This window comes from Tinamus guttatus, unplaced genomic scaffold (assembly GCF_059628265.1).
Source record: "Tinamus guttatus ecotype Peru unplaced genomic scaffold, ASM5962826v1 Tinamus_guttatus_pri_ptg000211l, whole genome shotgun sequence".
Lineage (NCBI taxonomy): Eukaryota > Metazoa > Chordata > Aves > Tinamiformes > Tinamidae > Tinamus > Tinamus guttatus.
In genome coordinates, this window is record NW_028288745.1 from 5,096,291 (window position 1) to 5,117,407 (window position 21,117).

At 40.3% G+C, this 21,117-nt stretch overlaps 1 protein-coding gene across 1 annotated transcript in view; it reads right to left on the reverse strand.

Moving 5' to 3' along the window:
* Nucleotides 1–21,117, reverse strand: part of DNM3 (dynamin 3) — a 151,241-nt gene that overhangs the window by 28,490 nt on the left and 101,634 nt on the right. Inside the window, 1 exon segment of the mRNA XM_088524463.1 lies at nucleotides 17,161–17,272. Within this exon segment, the coding sequence (XP_088380589.1) occupies nucleotides 17,161–17,272 (112 nt within the window).

The window sequence follows — 21,117 nt, forward strand, 5'->3', positions numbered from 1 at the left end:
TTTGCAAAAGCTCCAGAAGCACATCAGGGACTTTTCAGAAAACCCAGGTACTTTAACAAAATGGATCTAATGGTCTAGTGGATAGAAGCTGTGCACAGGCATCACCTGGCAAGCAAACAGCTTTGCCTCCCCACAAGCTTCCCAGTACTCCCAGGAAAAGCAAGCAGGCTGGTAAACTTCTGATCTCAGCTTTGGCTCATGGCAGCACTTGCTTGTCACCCTCTACACACACAATGGTTTCCTTCCTTCCAGTAATGACTAACAGACACCATTTTTGTGTCTAGCAAGGAGAGCCAAACAGGACAGGACTGCCCTGCCTTACAAGTCTAAAAGGAAATAGCTCTAAGCCCCTTTTTTTATATCTTTTTTGATATCTTTTATATCTTTCTTGATAGAACCTTTTGGAGTGCCTTCCTCTGGCAGGTATAACCTTAGTCAAACAAAACTCAAACTTTTTCTTTATTGTTTATGGATTTATAATAATAAAATCATACAGCATGCACAGAACAAAAACTTAGTAAAGAAAGACTTCATTTAAAAAAATTCTAGCAGTACTTTGGTTCTGTAATTAATGTACACTTTTGTTTTGATTGCAAGAAGTTACTGAAATAGATTTGGCACTATACTTACTAGAAGAATATGATGCACTTAGTTATTACTTCTGTTATATCTATGGGCAATTCTGAAGGGATCCAGGTTCCTTACTGAGGCATTTTTAAATACCATGTATTTGTAAAAATAGAAGACATTAGATCATCCTCAAAGAATTGAATACTAATTCATTGAAATCTTCTATTTCTACATCTGAAAATCTTTTCTTTACCATTAAACAGCAGTCAGAGCGATGACCCGAGAGCAAGATTCCTCTGGTCAGGGGACCTCATTGCTGTATTACTACAGGCTCCCATTGCTTACTCTAGAATTCTGATGCTTAGCAGTTGGGCTTCATTAACTCTGACTAAAGGGGCACAAAATCTTCCTCCTGACATCCACTGGCAGATAATCAGACTACAACAAAGGCTTCCTTACATTTCAGGAGAGGCAAAGCCAGGTTTAAAGCCTTTCCTACAGGTGCCTTTGATGAGTTTGATTTTCAAGAATACAGAATTCCTGGAAGCCTGCTCTGCACCACACACCAACCAGCAGCTACATCCTGTACTACTGCATCCAATCCTGCCCTCAGTGAAGCCCTTGGCGAAATTCCCCCCAATTTTCATAGTTCTGTTCTCTTCCCCACAGTTCTTAAGTGAGGTTGATTTCTTTTCTCCACATACAAACAGAAAGCAGCAGGTAAAAAGACTTTGTCTAATGCAGTGCTGAGGCTGTGGAATTTGCTCCCATGTGCGAATGGCACAATAAAATCGTTTGTTTAAAAGTATATTGAAAACATTCCAGTCCTTCAGACTTACGACTATTAGCTTTAGTTTTTGCACAGCACTGTAGAATGTCTGGCATCAAAGGCACTTTGTACACTGCACTGAACTTGTACTGGACACTGTTAGTGGACCATTAATCACAGCGAACAAAGATCCCATGCAAACACACCAAAAAAAAAAGCAATGATTTTCACGTTTAACACCACAGGCTTTTGGATCCCACATACATTCTGATATTGGAAGTGTTGACAAGGGAAGTGATAGGATGCAGATTTTCCAGCTGATAACTACATATTCCATGTCATATCAAACGGTTCCTCTTTCGGCCCAAGGCTCTCTAGAATTAGAGATTAACTTACCCTCAGAGTATCCTAACACATTTGAATTTAACAGATGCCTGGATGCGTACAAATGCATATATGGAAAACATATGCCTAAAGGGCACTGGCTGTTGGCAAGAAGAAGTACAATCGTGCAAACCCAAACAGTGATGAGAGAAAGGGAAGAGCTACGTGAAACACACACCAATAGATAAAGGCTGAAGGACTGTGATAGCATGTTTGGAAGTCTTGCAGAGAGGAATGAAGTCTGAATCAGCGTGAAAACAAAAAGACCCCCAAAAAGAAAACCAGCTGAAAGCCAGGTAAAACACAAAGAAGGTATGGACTGTCTCAGGAGAAATAAAACTCACCACATTACTTTTCATATCCCGGACAAAAGATGTGAAGGGAAACCGTGAGTCTGTAAATCTGCTTTAAATAAAACAAACAAACAAACAAGCAAAAAAAGCACAATGGCAGAACATGCCAGGCTTGCTCTATAGGTTAGCTGATTTCCCGAATAAGGAAAGCTTAATAGGTCTTTGTTTCAGTAAAGCAGCACCCTTACGAGGCTGGTAATTCAGCCGGTAACCATGGGCATTATGGAAGAATTGCACAGGGAGAAACTACCACCAGTAACTGAGAGTATTGGAAGAGGAACCGAGAGCCTTGAAGGCTTTCATCAAAATGTCCCTGTGAGGTACTGTCAACACAATGGGGGATTGCGACAGTGTCCTGAAAGATAAGGACAGATTCAAGGATTACAAAAACACAAACAGGATAAAATAATGCTTAGATGTTGACAGACTGAGAGCTGCTGCTCTGGAAGCTCATCAGGTAGCAATAATAGAGGAAAAGAAAACTCTACGGCCTCCAACCATGAGATAATTTTGATAATTAATGTGGCCACGAGAAGACCAAGTGAGCTATCAAGCACTGCTTAAAGCAGTGCAGGTCCAGTAGGGATAACAGTCTGGATCATGGATGAAGCAGGCTAGGCGCATTCTGGTGAAAGATACATTTTACACTTTCGTTGTTTCCAGACTTACTGCAGTATTTCCTGAATAGAGAAATGAAAATGAAATGGCTTTGCATCATATATGAACTATACGGTCTTTTTCCTTCACCCCTCCCAAAGTCCTTGTCCGTGTTCCAGAGAACACTCAGAGCTGCACAGGCCTCCGGCTCAGCTCTCCCGTTACGCAGGGGACTGTACTTGGGAGAGAAGAGTGAAGGTATTTGGTTAGCGGTCACCGAGAACTCCCATGTATGCTTTCATCAGCCTCATGCATGAGGAAAGCAGGCTGCTGAAAAACAGGTAAAGAACTGAACAAAAGGGCTTTCAGCTTCCTTGTAATGGAGAAGGGAAAAAAACCTTGTTCGTGACCCACAAATTAATTTGATAAAAGAACAGTGGACTGGACCGTCCATACTAGATATCAAACCTGAGATGTTAGTGACTAATCTATTTTAATAGAAGGTCACTTCAGAATTATTAGAGCATCAGCTGACACATTTGAGGATCTTTTACTCCAGCTAAATGTCCACGTTTGTCAAGGGAAAATTTCTGGGGTGTTCATTAGGAGAGGAACGATAGGACGTGAACTTTAAAGCGCAAATTTATTTTCTGTCTACCTTTCTTTATAAGAAAAAGAAGAGTAAAAGTTCAGCTTAAATGAGAGGCATGCAGACAAGCTCTTTTAACCCCAGAAATTCATCCTATATGTTGATTCACAGTCAAACTACGAGGGCTTTAACATGAAAAATGGGAAAGGCTTCAACTCAAGATTGGCTGTAGCTAATGATGCAGTGGAATGAACATTTTCATTCCAGCTAAACCATTCCTTCTCCTGTAAAAATAAAGAAATCCAATCTTGGGTTATGAAAAAGACTGAAAGAATTTTGCATACTTACTGGCTTAAAAGGATGCCGTGTATTTTAAGAAACCTCTATACACAGGATATTTTATCTACACAAACATATATATATAGATATATAATTACATATATGTACACACAGCATATAAACATCTGAAGTCAGGCCCTGGAAGATAATTGGTGACCATAACCTGGCATTTCACATGTACAAGCACATTACAGAGTTACTAGATGTTAACATAGCTCCTGACAGTCCAAAGAATTAAAATGTTATAGTGAAAACACCACAAGAAAGTGCAGGGGGCTGCACCAATTCTGCCTGGCAAGGCTGGACTTGACGGGAGATCTCCCTGCGGTTCAGCCCCTGGCGCCATCAGTTGGGCTGGAACTCAAAAGCAGTGGAGGAAGGTAATTAAAAGTGACTCTACACCCACCGCGCAGCTGGCAATGACGACTCTGCTCAAGGAGGGTGGGAAGGCGATCAGGAGCATGCGGGAGAACGCACGTGTCTCTCCAGCCTTAGCGATTTCCATTAAGGAAACGCAGGGCTTCCTTCACAGCTTTTAACCTTCATGCAGCTGAAGTCAAATATCTGCTTTTCTGTTTTAATTTCAGCACATTAAATACATCCTCCAATCTGGCTAGTGGCAAAACACATTCTGCCTAAGCCACATGTAAGGTGCAGAGTTGAGAAAACAAAAAAAAAGCACCACCAGGAAGAGAGCTGAAAAGCAGGATTACGCACAAATTGTGGTTGCCACCAGCATGTCTACTGGCTAGACCACGAATTTTCAAGGCTATGGAAAGGGTGGGAAGGCCACCAGGTTCAAATCATCCTGTTGGCTGCAGGAAGAACTGTTAAAAGAAATTAAGAGAAAAGTCAGACCCCAGAAGGAGCAGAAGACACCGTGTTCCAATTCTAGCCAGCTGAAGGAAAGTTTATATAAAAACCATCACTTGGTTAATGACTCATAAGGAAAGAATTCCTAAGCTTTCTTCAGGGAAACCCCAGTAAATAACATGTCTAAAAACACATGAAGATGGTGTTGCCTGTTCCGTTGCGATATTTGGTCCACATGATAAAACCTCTGGCCAGGGAACAGCCGAGTGAGCACAGCTCACTTTGGGAAACCCAAAACCAGGAAGAAGTGCCGTGGCTTCTTGAAAAGTCTGCCTCATATTTTAGCTCTTGTATGACATGTCTAATGAAACTGGGAAGAAATGTGAAAAGAATGTGGGTTTTTTTTTTTTTGCTACAGCCTTGGAGAGTGCTTCTCCATTGACTACATGCAGTTGTACTCTCAAGAAACACAAATGCCTGGATTTCTACATTCTTCATCTTTCATAACTAAATGTTTATGGATGCAAATATCCTGGCGTACTACACCCAGAGAAGCTGAATGAAAAGCTCTCTGCATGCACAGCCCTTCTGGAGTGTGTTACTGGACACACAGCAGCCTGTGCAAGAAACAGCACCAAGAAATCCAGCCAAAGAAAGACAGGATTCAACTTCCAATGTATAATTCTTTGGTTATGATCTTCTAAGTTCTTTATTTTATTCTTTTTTTTTTAATTAGTATAACATTTTGGAAGCATGTTGTGTGTTTTTAAGTGTATCTTCCAGCAGAGAGATCTTGAACTCAGTAAAATAAGTTCATAAAAGTACGAGATCACAGTGGTTTCCAAGCAAACAATTAGCTCTGAACATCGTGACGGCAGATTTTTGACTGGCTACAAACTCTGCTGTTGGCGAAGCCAGGCATGAATATGAACATAAGAACATCCATCCTGTGTCAAGCAGAGCTTACATTTTATGTCAAAGCCTCCTAGTTTTTACGGAAGTCCAGGAAGACAGACTAGAAAATGAATAGCAAATTCCTGTTATTTTTTTCCCCCACTTTCTCCCTAATGAGTTTTTAGCTCATTAAATGTGTATGTGGATACTAATCTGCCCAGGAATATCCCCTGCCAAAAGTTACTCCTTTTTACACTATTTTCATTTTATGCTGGTCCCCATATATTCAGCTGCTCCAAATCCCTAGCAGCCCCCAGAAGTTTTCAGGGATACAACCAGAAACTTACGGAGGAAAAAAAAAAAAAAAAAGGAAGATTAGAATATCCTAAAGTAATTCTCAAGAGACTCTGGAGTTACCATAGTAAAGCAGTGTTTTTACCATAATGCTTAGCAACAGAAAGGATAATATCACTGATATTTGAACAGTAATTCTCCAGTTTTGATTAAGGGTTGAATTTGGAATATCCAGAAAGATTGTCACAACCACCATATTTATCTGCAAGCCCTGGGAGATAACTTAATGATAAAATATATACTAAAGAAATCTGTGAAAGAACAGTTGAAAGGCTAGCAATATTGGTGAAGCATGAATGGGAGCATCTTTTAGGCCAGCTAAACCAGACTCAGAGGATTCAGCTAGAGGAAAAGGAAGGAAGGATTTTGCCCTGGAACCCTGGCACTCCCATGGCACCTTTCCTGAGCTCTCTCAGGGAAAAAACGTGCGTGTAAGTATTCCACTGTGGGCTTGAGTTTTCCTGTTTCACTGCCATGTTGCCCATAAAGGAGTATTTAGGAAGTCCTCCAGTGAGAGTTTTGTTTCCAAGCTTGCATTGCCTAGAAAGAGAGACTGTGAAGTAGCCCACAGTCAAAAGCTTCAGACTTGGAAGGAATCGTCTCTTTCTTCTTATACCCAGATAAGATCCCATTAGAAAAAACTGAATTTAACAGAAAATTATCGATACCTGCACCCTGAAAAGAAAATCTACTCAGCGTATCTGAGCAAAGACACCGCCAAAGTTCTTTGAACACAAACACCCACATATGCACATGATGGCTTAGATACGATCATGTTCCAAAGTTTTTCCTTTCCTCCTTCATTAACTCAAAAAGAGGATGGAGAATCTCATATGCGTGTTGACACCTAACCTAGTTCACCAAGATTACCCATTTTAAACCACTTGAACAGCTAACCTGATAAAATCAAAACCACTTGAGCAAATTTGCACCTACGCATTAATCTGAGAGGCTTCTGGTTGACCAGCTAAGGAAGTGAAGCACTCCAGCCAACCGGTCAAATTTTAGAAAGAACTTGAAAAAGCCAGGAAAGTAAGTAGAACAGGAGGACTAAACACTGCTTGTCCTTAAGAGACAGGCAGCAATCACCTTATACTCAATCACCTTATACTCAAGGGATGTTGGAGCAAGGTGTTTTTAAGGAATAGAAGATGAAGACGTCCGGCTAAGCCTGCCTCAAACAGCAGACAATCCTGCCTTTGGAGGCAGTAAAATGGGACCCTGATCCACAACTATAGCTTCCAGACACATAATATCTATTTGCAATATTAGCAACAGCTGCTAGAAAAGCATCATGCTGAGACTCACAAAGAAACTGTACCAACAAGATGAAGCTAAATAAAATAGAAGAAATACGACATGGGGCAGAAATCACAGCCTTGGTCAGACAATGCCAAGACTGGTTCTAGGAAAGGAGAACTTCATGTTAGCAGAACACTAATCAGACTACAGAAAGCAGGAGGGAAAACAAAAACAAAAGCCACACAGTCCCCCAGAAGACATCCAATGCTAAGGACAACCCGCCTACTCACACCAGATGAAATCCTAGCCCTCTGAAGTTGATGCAAGTTTTACCACTGGATTCTTTGTGCTCAGGATTTCACCCATGTTTCCAGCCTTCCAGTGACCTATGATGGTTGTAGTAAAACCATTCCTGAGCATAGGAATTCACTCATCAGTTTAAGAGGTTTTTCCTGCATAGCCCTACATAACAAGGAGCACAGAAAGAGTTGCTTCCAAGTGCTTGGAGACAGCTGACAGATGAGCTTTCTGAAGCAATGGCACCAATTTTCACCATCCCCAGGACACCACAAGTACTGTCACAGACTACAGACAATGCTGTATTTTGCTCTCTCTATTCCCCTCAGTTTTAACATCTTAATCAGCTTTGAGCTCTCAGCTGGAAGCCATGGGTCTAGATGAAGTTCTGTAGGGTAAAGGTAATTTTCCTTTGCATGGGACATTGGTTACTTGCACACTGAGATATACATTCAATATTCATACATGAGACATGGATGCCATAGCTTAACTGTGCTTCACATATAACCATCTTAACAAAGTACCACCGCTCTAGACTCCTACACATTCCAGGGCGTTTGCTGTTGTCACTCACAGATCACCACCTATACAGAAGTGAAGGAACAGCAAATAAAATTATACAGGGGTCCACGCAAATATCTATCTCTGCAAATCAAAGTTTTAAATCACCAAACTACAACTGAAAGGCAAATTATATTCAATAGGACTATTTTTTTTCTAACACAGTTTTCTTTCTATGCTCTAGATTCATCCCTTCAGCTGATTTCCGTAAATGCCCTTAGCTGTGATGCTCAGTGCAGAAACCCTAATACGATGTCATTTGAACTATCATATTCAAAGATGCATTAATTCCATCTTTGAATTACAAATAATTGGGTTATAAAAGAGGAATAGCAGCAAGTGGGCAAAAATAAACAAAAAGCACCTTTTCTGTGAGTACATAAAGGTGAAGAGCAAGATGCTTCTCATTTGCAGGAAAAGGAGTTTTGAGAACAACAAAAGTCACTGAAGTGAAAAAAAATCACATTTGAAACAACAGAAAATGTTCACAGGGAGGTTCTCCTGGGGACAAAACCAGATTATCTCAAAGTAGCACAATCGATTTACCAAGTATCATATAGGCACAGCAAGGAGAGAGGGACAGGGAAAGCAGCAGCCAAGCAGAGGCCACAACAGATTTGGGAAACAGGTGGGTCAGGAGCTACGGAGCAACTGATCAACAGGAGCAAACGACAGTATGAATAGAGAGGTAAACGAGAATGAAGTTTCGGAATGGAGGGTATTTCACTCTGAAAATTAGACTTGAGATTTTTCTCTCCCTGTGCAGACCAATTATAAAACCATTTCCACAATAAAATAGGTTTTTAAAAAAAAAAGCCAGGATGAAACCATTTATCAGATTGGACACTGCATATGAGTTAGTTTTTGTCCAAAAAGGAGACAGGGAAAACAGCACCTAGTCTGTCTCAATCATCTTGGTGCCTGGGGTAAATGACAGAGAAAAGAGAATGATCTGGCAGTTTAGCAGCTGCTCTCCACCCTCATGTCCAATGATACCATTTCCTGTTACACTTGAAATGCTATGGATGCGTGAGCTTGGAGACAGTTTTGGCAAAAAAAAAAAAATTCCTTGGAGGTTGCCCTTCGGCACTGCCTGCTCTAGGGCAAATCTCACTCTCCCACCCTTTCAGTGGCACATACGTCCAGAGCTGGACTCCATGAGCTGAAACTTGACAGCCAGAGAGTTTTCACCTTTCCATACAGCTTCAATGAAATCGTTTATATGCGTAGAAGTGGTGCAAAAATTAGCTGTGCCATAAAAAATGAAGAATTTCAAAATATTTTCAATATGCAGATGCCTTGCCAAAAGCACACTAAAGAGCCCACCATGAATACATTAGAGAAATAAAAACTGTTTGCACATTTCTAAATTTCCTGAAGCTTGCTTAGTGTCAGCAGGTCCATTTAATAGCAGAAATGTAAAACCCTGCAACAGCAGTTGAACCCCGGGCTCCTGGTAGGCAGATACCAGCTTCTCTGGGACTGCTTTTGAAATCATTCAGTTAGCTCGCCTGCATCTTGTTACAGCCAGTGCAACTGATGCAATGCTATGAATCTTTTTCCCTTGTACATTTTTTTAACTCTCTCATGACAGGGATTATTTTACTCTTAAGAATAAAAAATCATAATTTAAAAAAATATATAAAAGCAAGGCTGAACGATTTCTCGGCTTCTGGCAATGGAGTCATCTGCCATTTGGTGAACAAGGCACTAGTTGCATCTAGTTTTTGTTTGAACTATTCAGTAGTTAGGAGATGAGAAGATAGTTTTTATTTGAAACATTTGTTCTCACATCCTTGAAAGAGTGAGGCAGCAAGAATGGACTGAAAAGCAGCCTGCCATTTCCTTTCCTGCCTGGATTTTGGACTGCCTTCCAGCCAGCCCGTGCGCGCGTGCGCGCTCGCTCTCTCGCTCTGCTCCTTTACGCTGTGACTTCATTGTAAAATTCAGTTCGTCTGTTCGAAGCAATGCCCGAAACATTGTCTATAAAATCATGGCATTTTTCCACTTTAAAAAATATTTTAGCGCTTCTTCATTTAAAAGTTATTTTTAAAACCAGTTGGCCTAAACCCAAGTTTGCTGTAATTGAAGTGGATTCTTCTTTCCGGAGAACGCAATGCCTTCCTTTTCTAAAAAGTGTTAGTTTGTTTTTTAAAAATTGTAAAAAAAATAGTAAGTGCACAGTTTACACTTATACCTCCACTGTTTTGACCTCCATCGTATCAGCAGTTTCCATCTCTATTTCTCACTCTGCAACAAATGCAAACAAGTCTTTACTTTCCATAATTTACAGACTTAAACACCGACTTGAGCAGTCTCCGAGCAGAGCCACTTACTTTCAGTTTGCATCTGCCTGGGGTGCTCGTACAACATCACCACAGCCCGTACCCGGCTGAGTCACAGCGCACAGCTACGAGGTGGATGAAGACCCTCCAGAAATATGGCTCAATGGGAAAAAGGAAGCGTCACAGCGCTTGCGTGACGCAAAGATACATATGACTTCTGGAACAGTATCTCCACTTATATGTCAACTGCCAAGCAAGCACGAAATCATAGATGAGCTGAGAGCGCTGTTGTGATATACTCAATTTGAATGAGTATCCTGCATTCGCTAAATGTAAGCTGCTACTTTCCAGGACTGTCTCAAGAGAAAGCAGGACATCTGGTCCTTTTAATGAAGTAGCTGATCTGGAATTTGGGTTTGGTAAAACTCCCCCCCGCCCTCTGAAGAGAGACTTGAATTGAAGCAACTGTCACCAAGAACTATTTTAAGGAACAACAAGCAAACTGAGCAGCAAGAAGTGTATTTGCCCGTGTATTTTTCTTCTCAAAATTCAAAAGGATTTTTGTTTGTCTCAAGAGAAAATTCAAACTAACCCTTGCTGACTTTATACTCGGTAAATGTTCCATATGACCAGTATTGCTCACGTTTTCCTCACAGTTTCACAAAAGATGAAGATACAAGATGAAAATACATTACTTATGATTCTTCAGTTCTATATGCTTTGTAAAAAATATGAACAAGCATAATAATGCAAAGCTCTTAGAAAAGAAGGCCAGAATCACTGCACCTAATGCAGTTTAATCAGACTTATTTTCTAGGGTTCTAGGTTGGATTTTCTCGAGTCTAATCACAGCATTCCGATCTCTGACTCTTCAAATCAGGCAGATGTGGTGAAATGGTTGTCGACTTCAGGCCCTGGTGAACACAAAGGAAAGGTAAACTCTTCAGATTAAAACTTTTTTTTTTTTTTTTTTTTAAGTATGGATTTGGAATCAAAATTTCATGAGGACATATTACATGGCTTATCTTTTAATTTAACCATGGATTTTTTTTTTTTTTAATTTAAAATGGATTTCATGTGGGTTTTTTTTTAGTGGCATGTTCTAGAAGGCTTTTTCTTTTTAACAGAGGTGATGAAGGTGCACAGGGCAAGGTCCAAACTCACCAAGTTATTTAGACACTCAGCTCCAGTGTCTGCAGCATCTGGACTGAAGCGACAAACAGTTTCTCAGTGCTCTCCTGTCTCAACGCAAGATCGCAGAGCAGAGTTCAGTTTTACTATTAATAAGATGTGGCTCGCCAGCATGTGTTTGCTGAATGAGGTAGGTCTCCATTACCTCATTCTAAAGGACCCCTCTACAGATCTTATCCAACAAAGCTATTGAAGATATATTTAACTTTAACCACGTGAGAAATCTCGCTTACGTTAATGATTGTGCAACAGTAAAAAGTAAAAATAAAAATGATTAGTAGATCCACTGACGAATATAAACCCGCCCCCTCTCCTTTTATTTTCAAGGATCTCATTATTCCAATGTTTATTTTTACTTTTGTAAATCTAAAAGTGCAAACTTAAAGGCATAGGTAGAGAAGAGGTGGATGTACATGACACAGTCAACTGCGTGAATGCAATAGTGGAGTGTTACAGCTCTGCTAGATGCCCAGGGCAGTAAGGAAGTATTTTACTGATTTAAAAAGTCACTGTGAGCTTCAGCCTACTTCTCCTCTGTCCTCCTGACACCTCTTCAAACTTTGCCATCACCTCTCAAGCTTACCTGTTCATTTTCCATACACCTGGATGGTGGAAGTGTCCCAACGGCGCATAGGCCGTGGGGTTTGAGCCCCTGTGGGCAGCTGCAGACTAACATACCTGCCTACATGGGACAACATGGCCCCCAGAAGCTGGCCTGGAAGGCTTTTGTCAAAGAGGATGAGGGTGACCAGGGACAGTGGTTATGATGCAAGGATTCTCAGGATGAATTAGTTCCAAGCAGGACAACTTTCAGGGACATTTCTTGCAATTATTTTCTAGCTTTCAGACCAGGCCAGCAGTAGAATCTAGAATGAGAATTTCTCCTGGCTTGAAGCAAAAGGAGAGTCAACAGCTTCATCATCTCTCAGATCTCACAAGTTTCTTCTGTGCTTGCTTATATGTATCCTGCCTAATGTTGGCAGTTAACTCTCCCTAAAAGAGGTGACCTCTCTGGAGTGACCCACAGTTCAGGTCTCTGGAGAGCAGAACATCTTTATGCAACTCCTGACCTCCAGGATCTGCCCCTGCCAGTGCCATGGCTTTCTTGGTGCCCCAGTTACTGTCACTCCCTTGACAGAGCACCTACAGTCTGCAGTCTCTCATCCACAGGGCAGATGAGCATTCGCTGCCACAGCACAGCCTAAAGTCAGCATATGATAAAGAAACCTTATAGGCATTAGCTTGATACTGTACGTGAACACAGCAACATTTACACTTCACATCATCTCCTAGGTGAAGTCCCTTTTTCCATGCCATCCATGCTCCACTCTTAACTCCTCCCTACTCAACACTAAAATCCTCTTTTATGGAATGGCCATCAAGCCCAAGGATTTTTGGTTTGCTCAGCTCAGCTGCTATGGAGATAGAGGAATCAAAAATTGCTTAAAAAAATAATAAAAACGGACAAACTTCCAAACCTTCAGAATATTTCAAACTCACTTTATAGTCTTTCCAAAATACCCCAGAAATACTTCAACCTCAGTACGTAACACAACAGGCAATATTTCAGGGATTGGTTTGAACATTTGCTAGGAAGCATCACTTGACATTCCAAATACATCTTCCCTAAGGGTTAATACACCAAAACAGGAGGAAGAAGAAAAAAAAAAAAGGCACAAAAGCTGTGTAACTTCTTTCCACTGTCCACTGTATGACAAACTCTCTCTGCATCGTATTCCAAAGTGTGCGATGTGCAATTTCCACCCTTAAGTTCAGTAAAAAGTGACATTAAGAAAAAAGTACTAGCCCTGGGAACTGCCTGATTATTAGTTTATCAGATCAACATCAGCAAAACTGTCTTTTTATGTGCTGCTCAGTTTCAGAAACCTACCATGCATACTTCAGCTCTCCCTCTCCACACCCCACACCCTTCTGCTGCTGTCCAGCTGGAACACATCAAGGGTCTAGAAGCCAAGTCAAATGTTGACCCCACCCTCCTCCATCCATTTTAAGGCACCTTCAAAGCCAGTACACTGATCTAGTTCAGCTTAGCCAACAACGCCAGCAAATCTGTTATTTAAGACTTTAGCGCTGGGTTTTTATAACTGCCCATTAATACAAGCTTTGATGTATGGTCAAAAAATCCAGCTGTAATGAGTTTCATCAGACTGTAGTAACCTTTCCTCAGAAGGTCTTTATTACTATACCTTCATAATCTTTGGTCCCAATACCGTTTTATGGCATCATTCTTACCAAATTGCATTAAAATAAACAACACTCAGCAACATTTAACACATCTCCTTCCCCAAAATTAAAACAAAGAGCTGTTAGTAATTTTATAGATGACACTTTTGCACCAACATTTGTAATACGATTTTGTTCTAAAGAGTATGCAGGCAACAGTCGTGTGAACCACAGGAGAAACCCATTTCCCCAACAAAAGCCTTGTGGCAGATTACAAAAGGATTTTGTGAAAGGACAAAGAACTTACTCTGCTGTTCCCCTTTGCAGGACGCAGCAAGGAGGAAAGAAGGGAAAGAGAGAAATATTAGATACATTTATTTTACACGGGTTCAATCTAACTTGTACAGCTCTGGAAATCGCTCAAACCAAATGAGAAACTGACTCAATGAACATTCATTAGATCCTTTGGTTAGGCAGCTTCCTGGGGAGCATAGGGAATTCGCAAAGGATTGAGGATGTTCAGTGAGGTTGTAAATTCACTGGTTTTCAAAATTTCCTCTCTACCCAAACATTCTGTTTCTTCTTTTGCTTCCTTCACTGTGAATCAGGAGCAACTCCAGGGAAGTCTGTGGACTTTAATACAAAGGAACGGGAAAATGAGGCCTGAAATAATCTGGGCATGGGACCAAAGCCAGAAGGATTTTCACACATTGGTAATACTGAGCTGGTACGCAAAGCAACCCACCAGCCATGTCTGCTTACCTTTCCCAACAACTGCTCCCTGCGACATGCTAACGAACGGAAAGTTTCACTATCCAATGCTTTTTACAAAGCAAATACTGTATATTTAATTTAGTAATAAAAAAGGGAGGAGATGGCATAAAGGGAGAGAGGAAAAGGAACAGTGCTAGCAAGGTAAAGAGTGCAGAACAAGTTACGATGAACATCTGTGCTATTATTTTTTTTAATTGCGAGTTTTGCCATGAGCTGGCATGAACAGTGTATATTATCCAGTGGGAAGTCAGCCAAAATAAACACCAGCCTACAGTTGAGAAATAGAGTCTGGAAAGGTTAGTCACCAAGTTGTAGTCATTTTTTTAAAAAAGGAGGTTTGGATGCATCAGTACCGAAACCCAGCAGTAATGTCAGCTGGTAAATGGATATCGCGTTTCAAAGTGAATCAGCCACAGTAGTGTGATTTATATCAGGCAAGCTGAATTGCATATGGCTTGGAAAAATAAAAACACTGATTCATTGCTATCCGGGTGGCTGTCAAAGCCCACGGCCTGACAACAGCAAATTCCCTGGGGGAAGGAGGTGACTTGGCAAACTGCAAAAGAGTTCAGGGGCTCCTCGAGCAACTTCTTGGGGTGGCTGAGGATAGCAAACAAGAGAGGGAATAAATGAATGGGAGTGTGTGTGTGCATGTGCAGAGCAGCCAAGGAAGGCAGGCAAAAGGAAGCAAGGAAATGGAGGAATGGAATGATATCTGGCCTTTAAGTTTTAATATATTAAGAGTTTTGCTTGGGGGAAAAATCAGCAACCTTGAACTTAGCTTACAAATTAAGTTAGTCCTAGAGACAGATAGATGGAGGTGACCTTATGTTTGTGGCAGGAAGTATTGGGGCCCAGTATGCCTATAATTACACAATTTCAAGCAGCACTATTAGAAAAACAATAGAAAAGCAAATACTCTTAGCGCAGAGTTCTGCTCCTAGTGAGGGTTCAGTAAAAAAAAATCTTGAATACAATGACAAATCCTAATATTCCTGCTGCTGTAGAGGTTTCTCAACTAAAGGAAAATGAGTTGGGTTTTACATCGGCGTTCTTGCCCACAAGCAGAACTGTTGATGAAAACCCACAGCTTACCTTTCAATTCCAGGCTGTGCGCGCTGCCCTGGCAGTTACAGAAAGCAGGCCAGCTTTGCCACAGCAGTACTCCAGGTTTACAGGATTATTAATCTATTCTTCATTTTCTATTGCTGGCGCCAGAGTCTTAGATACTTGAATTTACCAGCTTTAACTCGTACATACAAACTAATGAGACGGGCATCCTGCAAAGGGACTAGGGTATCTCTTTGCAATCTCCAGGATTGCAAACCTTTGGGGAAACACTGACATGAGAATTGCACCTAGACTCCAGCAGTGGACTTGCTCAAAACCAGGGTCTTTAATCCTTCCAAGGAGAATAAAATACTAGTTGATGTCTCTAAAACTATTTTATTGTTGTCCAAGGAAGATCTGAAACTGAAACCGTAATGAGGATGTACATGATTTTAAAGAAAAAAAAAATTGATGACTTTTTAAAGTTATACTGCAGCTTCTGGTGTCTCGCGGACCTTAGAACCTTTGCTCAACAAAACTCAAAACTTCAGCACCTTTTCGGTACACATTTGAAACTCCAGCCTTGGAGATACAAGGTACTTTGCAAGACTAAAGTAGCATCAATGGTGTCTTCCTGCAGAGCTTGCAGGAGCGTTCTACTCAGGCAGAGCAGGATACTGGATGACTTCCAGACGAGAGCGTTTGGGAACAGTAATACTCACTCTTTTTGCAATGTAAAGACAACTCCAGTTCAATAAAAACTGAATTTTGAAGATGCCCTTCCTTTCATCCTACAAAGAAAACTCTCATATCTAAGATTCTTTTTAAAAAGTTACTTTAAACAAAAACAAAAAACAGAAATAACAACAACAAAAAATGCAAAATATTTTTAGGGGTAAGGAAGAGACAGAAGGGCAGAAGTGCAATTTGAAAATCCAACTAGCCTGTCTTGCTTAAAAATAAAACACAAAATATATGAATGACAGATGAGACGGAATCAAAGATTGAAAAAAGTTAGCCTGTTGCTACATCTAATTTAACATCATTAAAACCTAAGCAAGAAAAGGAAGCAGTATAATATTTCAAAAATATTTCAAAAATAAAATTGCTTCTGGTGAGTGCTTGTGTGCCTAAATAGCAGCAGGAGGAGATGCAAACAAAATTATATGGGAAGCTGTGGGGATATCACAGGTACAAGGGAAGTGGTAGGAGAGAAGGACAAGGTGGCAGCCAGCACAAGACCCCAGAACAGTGGAGTTAGGGGCCTGGTCTGTCCATGGAACACAGGCAGAAAGAGGGAAAACTTCAAAACAAAGCATCATTCTCATTTCTCAGAATTATGATTAGCCTGGAAAGGTTTAGCACATTTCATACACAAAAACATCCAGTGAATCAGTAAAATAGATGTAATTGCTTGGGTGCCTCTGTCAGTTATGCACCGAGCTTGCAGGAATGAACTCTTCATAACATATCTTTACCTTAGAAGACGTTAACAGAAACAATAAAGGTCAGGGAACTCCAAATTGCTCACTACTTTTACTATTCAGAACCAGTGGATAATATTTTGGAAGATTTTATATATATATATATATATGTGTGTGTGTGTGTGTGTATTTAAAAAATATATACATTTTACATATATAAAAACTTCCCCTCTCTCTCTCTATATATATATATATGTAAAACCTCTCTCTATATATTTATATATAAAATATATGTATTTTGAGGTTTGACACACAAATTAATGTTAAAATATTTCACTATGAATATTTTAAAATAACTGTAGAAGAGTTTAATGAGAAAGCTATAATTTCTTGAAATATTTGCAGACAGGATGTCTTCCCAAATGATGAGATTGTGGTTCTGACTCACACAGAGCAGCTACTGAAAAAACTAGCAAGCAGTTTAACTTACTGAGGATTTATCAGGATAGACACCGGCTCGTAGCAGAGATGCCTTCCAGCTATCCACCTCCTCTTGGGAGTCACAGGCGAGCTCAAGGAAACGGTAATCCTTATAAACATTCCTAGAATAGAGAGCACCACATTGTAAAGCTGGAATTTTGCTACTCTCTATTATGCACAGAGCATTTTAAACTAAAAATCCTTTGGGATCAGAAATGATTTGGTAATTGTTTTGCACAACAGAGTTTATGAAACAGGTGCTTCTTCAGTAATTACATAGAAAGCTTAAAAATATCTTAGAATGCTACAGCAGAGCTCTAGAAACAATAAGAATCTAAAAGGACTGTGTAACTACTTAAAATCAAATTTCCAGCTTTTTGCCAAATTGGCACACATTTAGGAAAGAAAATACTGCTGGGATGCAGAGGACAAACACCCACATGACAACATTGTGTCTTGTGGCGAACTGATGCTGTAACCAACACCTACCAAGACACTTAATGATGGGCCCTTTTCCCCTGTTGAGTCCTTTCAGAGCATTACTGATCCTGCTTAACTTTGAGACATCTTCAGTAAAAAAGGGGAAAAAAATAAAGGAAGAACTATCTGATTAAAAAAAACAACACTGTGATGTCTGCCATAGCAGCAAAAAAAAATTGAATACATTTAAATAATACCTATTGCAGGTAATTAATATAATTACCAAAATGCAATCAATGCGCATAGGGAATCATTAATGGCAGAAAAGAGAGAGAGGGAAAAATACTTAATATGAGGGAAGGTAGTACTTGTAAATTCTCCAATAAACAGAACAGATTTTCCTCTTACGGTTTAGCCATTAGTTTCCAAATTCAAAGTCTACATACAGAGCAGATTGCTGTAAAGTTGTCAGCCAAAAGTCTTTTCAGGAAAGGCCACAAGCTTAGCTGACAAAGGTTATGAAACCACGTTTTGCAAGATCTCAGCAGATGCACAGAAATCCATCTTCCATTGCAGCATGACCATTTCCTTTCCTTAGGAAGGGGATTGTTTAACTTCCAAAGACAGCAACAAAAAGTCCTTTATGCAACTAAAGAGGCCTTTTCTGCCATCATATTTTGATAAAGAAAAATATTTTTGAGTCCACTATAAAACTAGAAAATAAATCCATTATTACTACCGGAAAGACCATTTTTTTCAGCTTTCAGGGACTTAGGAGCTTTCACTCACACCCTTCTGAAACTTGCTATGATTCCCACTCACAAAAGTGCTTCTCTTTTAATCAACAAGGTCACCTACAAAAGCTCCTACCCAAAATATATCCACCCCAAAGAGAGAAATTAGGTACACTAGCAAGCTTATGGATTGCACTCAAAACCACAGGAAAAAAAAAAAAAAAAGAAAAGAGGACAAATTCAGATTTCTTGATATTAGTGACATGGTTTTGACTGATTTCAGTGACTACATCTAAGACAGGGCTGGAGAGTGTTGGGTGCTCTTTAGGGCCACCTGTCCAGGTTTCGTTCTCAGGCAAACCAGCCCCCAAAAGGGACAAAGTGACATTAAAGGGTCAGGTCCCATACTTGAGGCAAAGCTGCTGACAGAGCAAGTCATTTCAGGTGCTGTAGATCCTTCACCAAATAGAAATCTAAGAGACCTTTTTCCCTTTCTGACTCTGGATGTACTAATACTGCCTTTAGGCAAAAGGTGAGGCCTGATCATCCTCACCAGATCCCTGAACTGATGACAGAACACCTGAATTTTCATCAATTTACAACAGGTGAGACTCCGAGTCTATGTTTTCTGAGTAAAGCAAAGGACTCAATGAAAATGAAAAGCACAATACAATCCCTAGAAAAAAATGCATTAATTTATCGTTAGGAGAAGCTTCTACTGAGATAACTTTTTGGCCAAGTTATCGAGGCAGCTGTAATAGCGAGGGAAAGAAGCTGAGACAGTAAAAGATATGCTCAGAAAAAAATGACGGTAGTGCAAATAAAGGCTGTAAAACATCATGATAGGGTAGTTCCAAAAACACTTATCTGCAAGAGCAAAACAACATGACACCAGCTTATGAAAACTCCTTTTTCATGATTATCAGTATTCTGTTTTGTTTTTTGGACACTTTTATGATTTGCAGAAGTTGACCAATTTATGAAAAGGGATTTTAGATTACTGCCTGCAATAGATGCGAGACAGGAGTCCAGGATTCCCATTCCCATATTCTCAATTTTTCAGGTCTATGGTCGATCTCCTTCATATGAACACATTATGACCAAGCTGCTGGATTGGATCCACCTACTAAGACACATCGCACTGCAGAGAGAAAGCCACCATTCCAGTGGGCTAACCTTTCCCTCCCAGCACAACGGAGGGCTCAAACACAATATAACCGTATCCATAAACATGCAGTTGAACTAAAAGCAGCGTTTCTCATTCTAGAGTGGCTCCAGGTTCAGGACACATCTAGACTGTGACCCACTACCTGAAAGCTCAGAGAGCATCTGCTTTAATTTGTTGCTGTCTTCACTTTATTGCTACCCTGGCTTCCAGCATAGGGGATTGTTTTTTGCCATATCTCTCAGGGCTCAAAGTGAACTTTCTAATGCAGAAATGACCTTTTAAACTCTCCATCTGGAGGTACTGGCAATACTTTTTTAGTTCCTCCCATCTCAGAAGAACCCTAACATGAAAACGCAGGATGCAAATAAAGTATTTGGAAGCGTACAAGAGGAAAGAGAGAAATGCCTGTCAACTCTGAAGACTGAAATCTCATTGCAAGTTACTGAGATTCTTGTCCCATTGGTCCCAGACTCTGGGATAAGATAATTGAAGTTGCGTTTATTCTTATCCTGAAACCACCAATATAAGAAGAGACTGAATGCTAAAAACGGTGTGTTTATCATCTGAAATAACTTTTAAATATTTTTTCCATAAATAAATAGAGATTGTATTCTCTATTTATTAGGATGAAATCACAACTAAAATGAACTCAAAATTGTGGAACCATGCAAGTTGGCCCACTTCCACAAAAGCAAGACCAAAGATTCAATTCTTAAATATTTTTATTGTTGCAAATGCAGTCATATAGAATATCGGCTTCAGACCTAGCCACATAAAATGAAAAAGGGAGAAAATGGAATCCACACACTCCAAACATACATGGACTATTAAGGAAAATAATCAATCTCAAATGCAACTCACTGTATATACTCTACTTATTCAACCTTAAGTGCACCATTTTAGGCACCTGCAATTACACAATGGCTGGTCTGAATATACACACTATTTTTCTTACATGAAAGCGCTGCTTGAAGCTCCGCAAATCATATGTATTAAAGAAATGAAGCTGACCATCTGCTATGAGTTAAGGGCAATGACTAACATTTTCTGCCAAGGCGTGCCATTTCTCATCAGTCCAGTGTGAATGGTAATGAAAATTAATTAAACGTCTCTGAACAATTTTTTTTTCTGAATACCCAGAAAAAAAAGAGAGTATCTGTGAGACAATACTGTAAAATCACAGCACTTAAGGATTTTACCATCTTACTCATATAAGTGGTTGCCCAGAAGTAGGATCTAGTTCACACACACGCAAATGCACCAAGTTTTAAGGCAAAAATGAATGGCAGATATACTGATTAGTATTAAGCTGAGCCCGGACAGTGAAGTGTCTAAAATTCTATATGTAACCCGAAACAGAACTGCAGCCAAAACTCACATCGCGTAGGCCAAAATCTGCAGCAGTGATAGCAACTGGCACAAAAATACTCCCCGACTCCCCGGAGAAGGGGGGTTTGAGCCTTTTTGTGGTGAGGGATTGAAGTGTGTGCTGGAACCTGCTTGGGGGGCCACACACACAGACAGAAGCTGCTCCCAGCTGTCTGAGCCTCATCCTCCGGCACGGAGGGAGCTCGGCTCCAGCTCCAGCCCTCTGCGGCCCTGGATGAAGCAGTGCTGGCTTTTGTGGGTGACGGGGAGCGAGTGA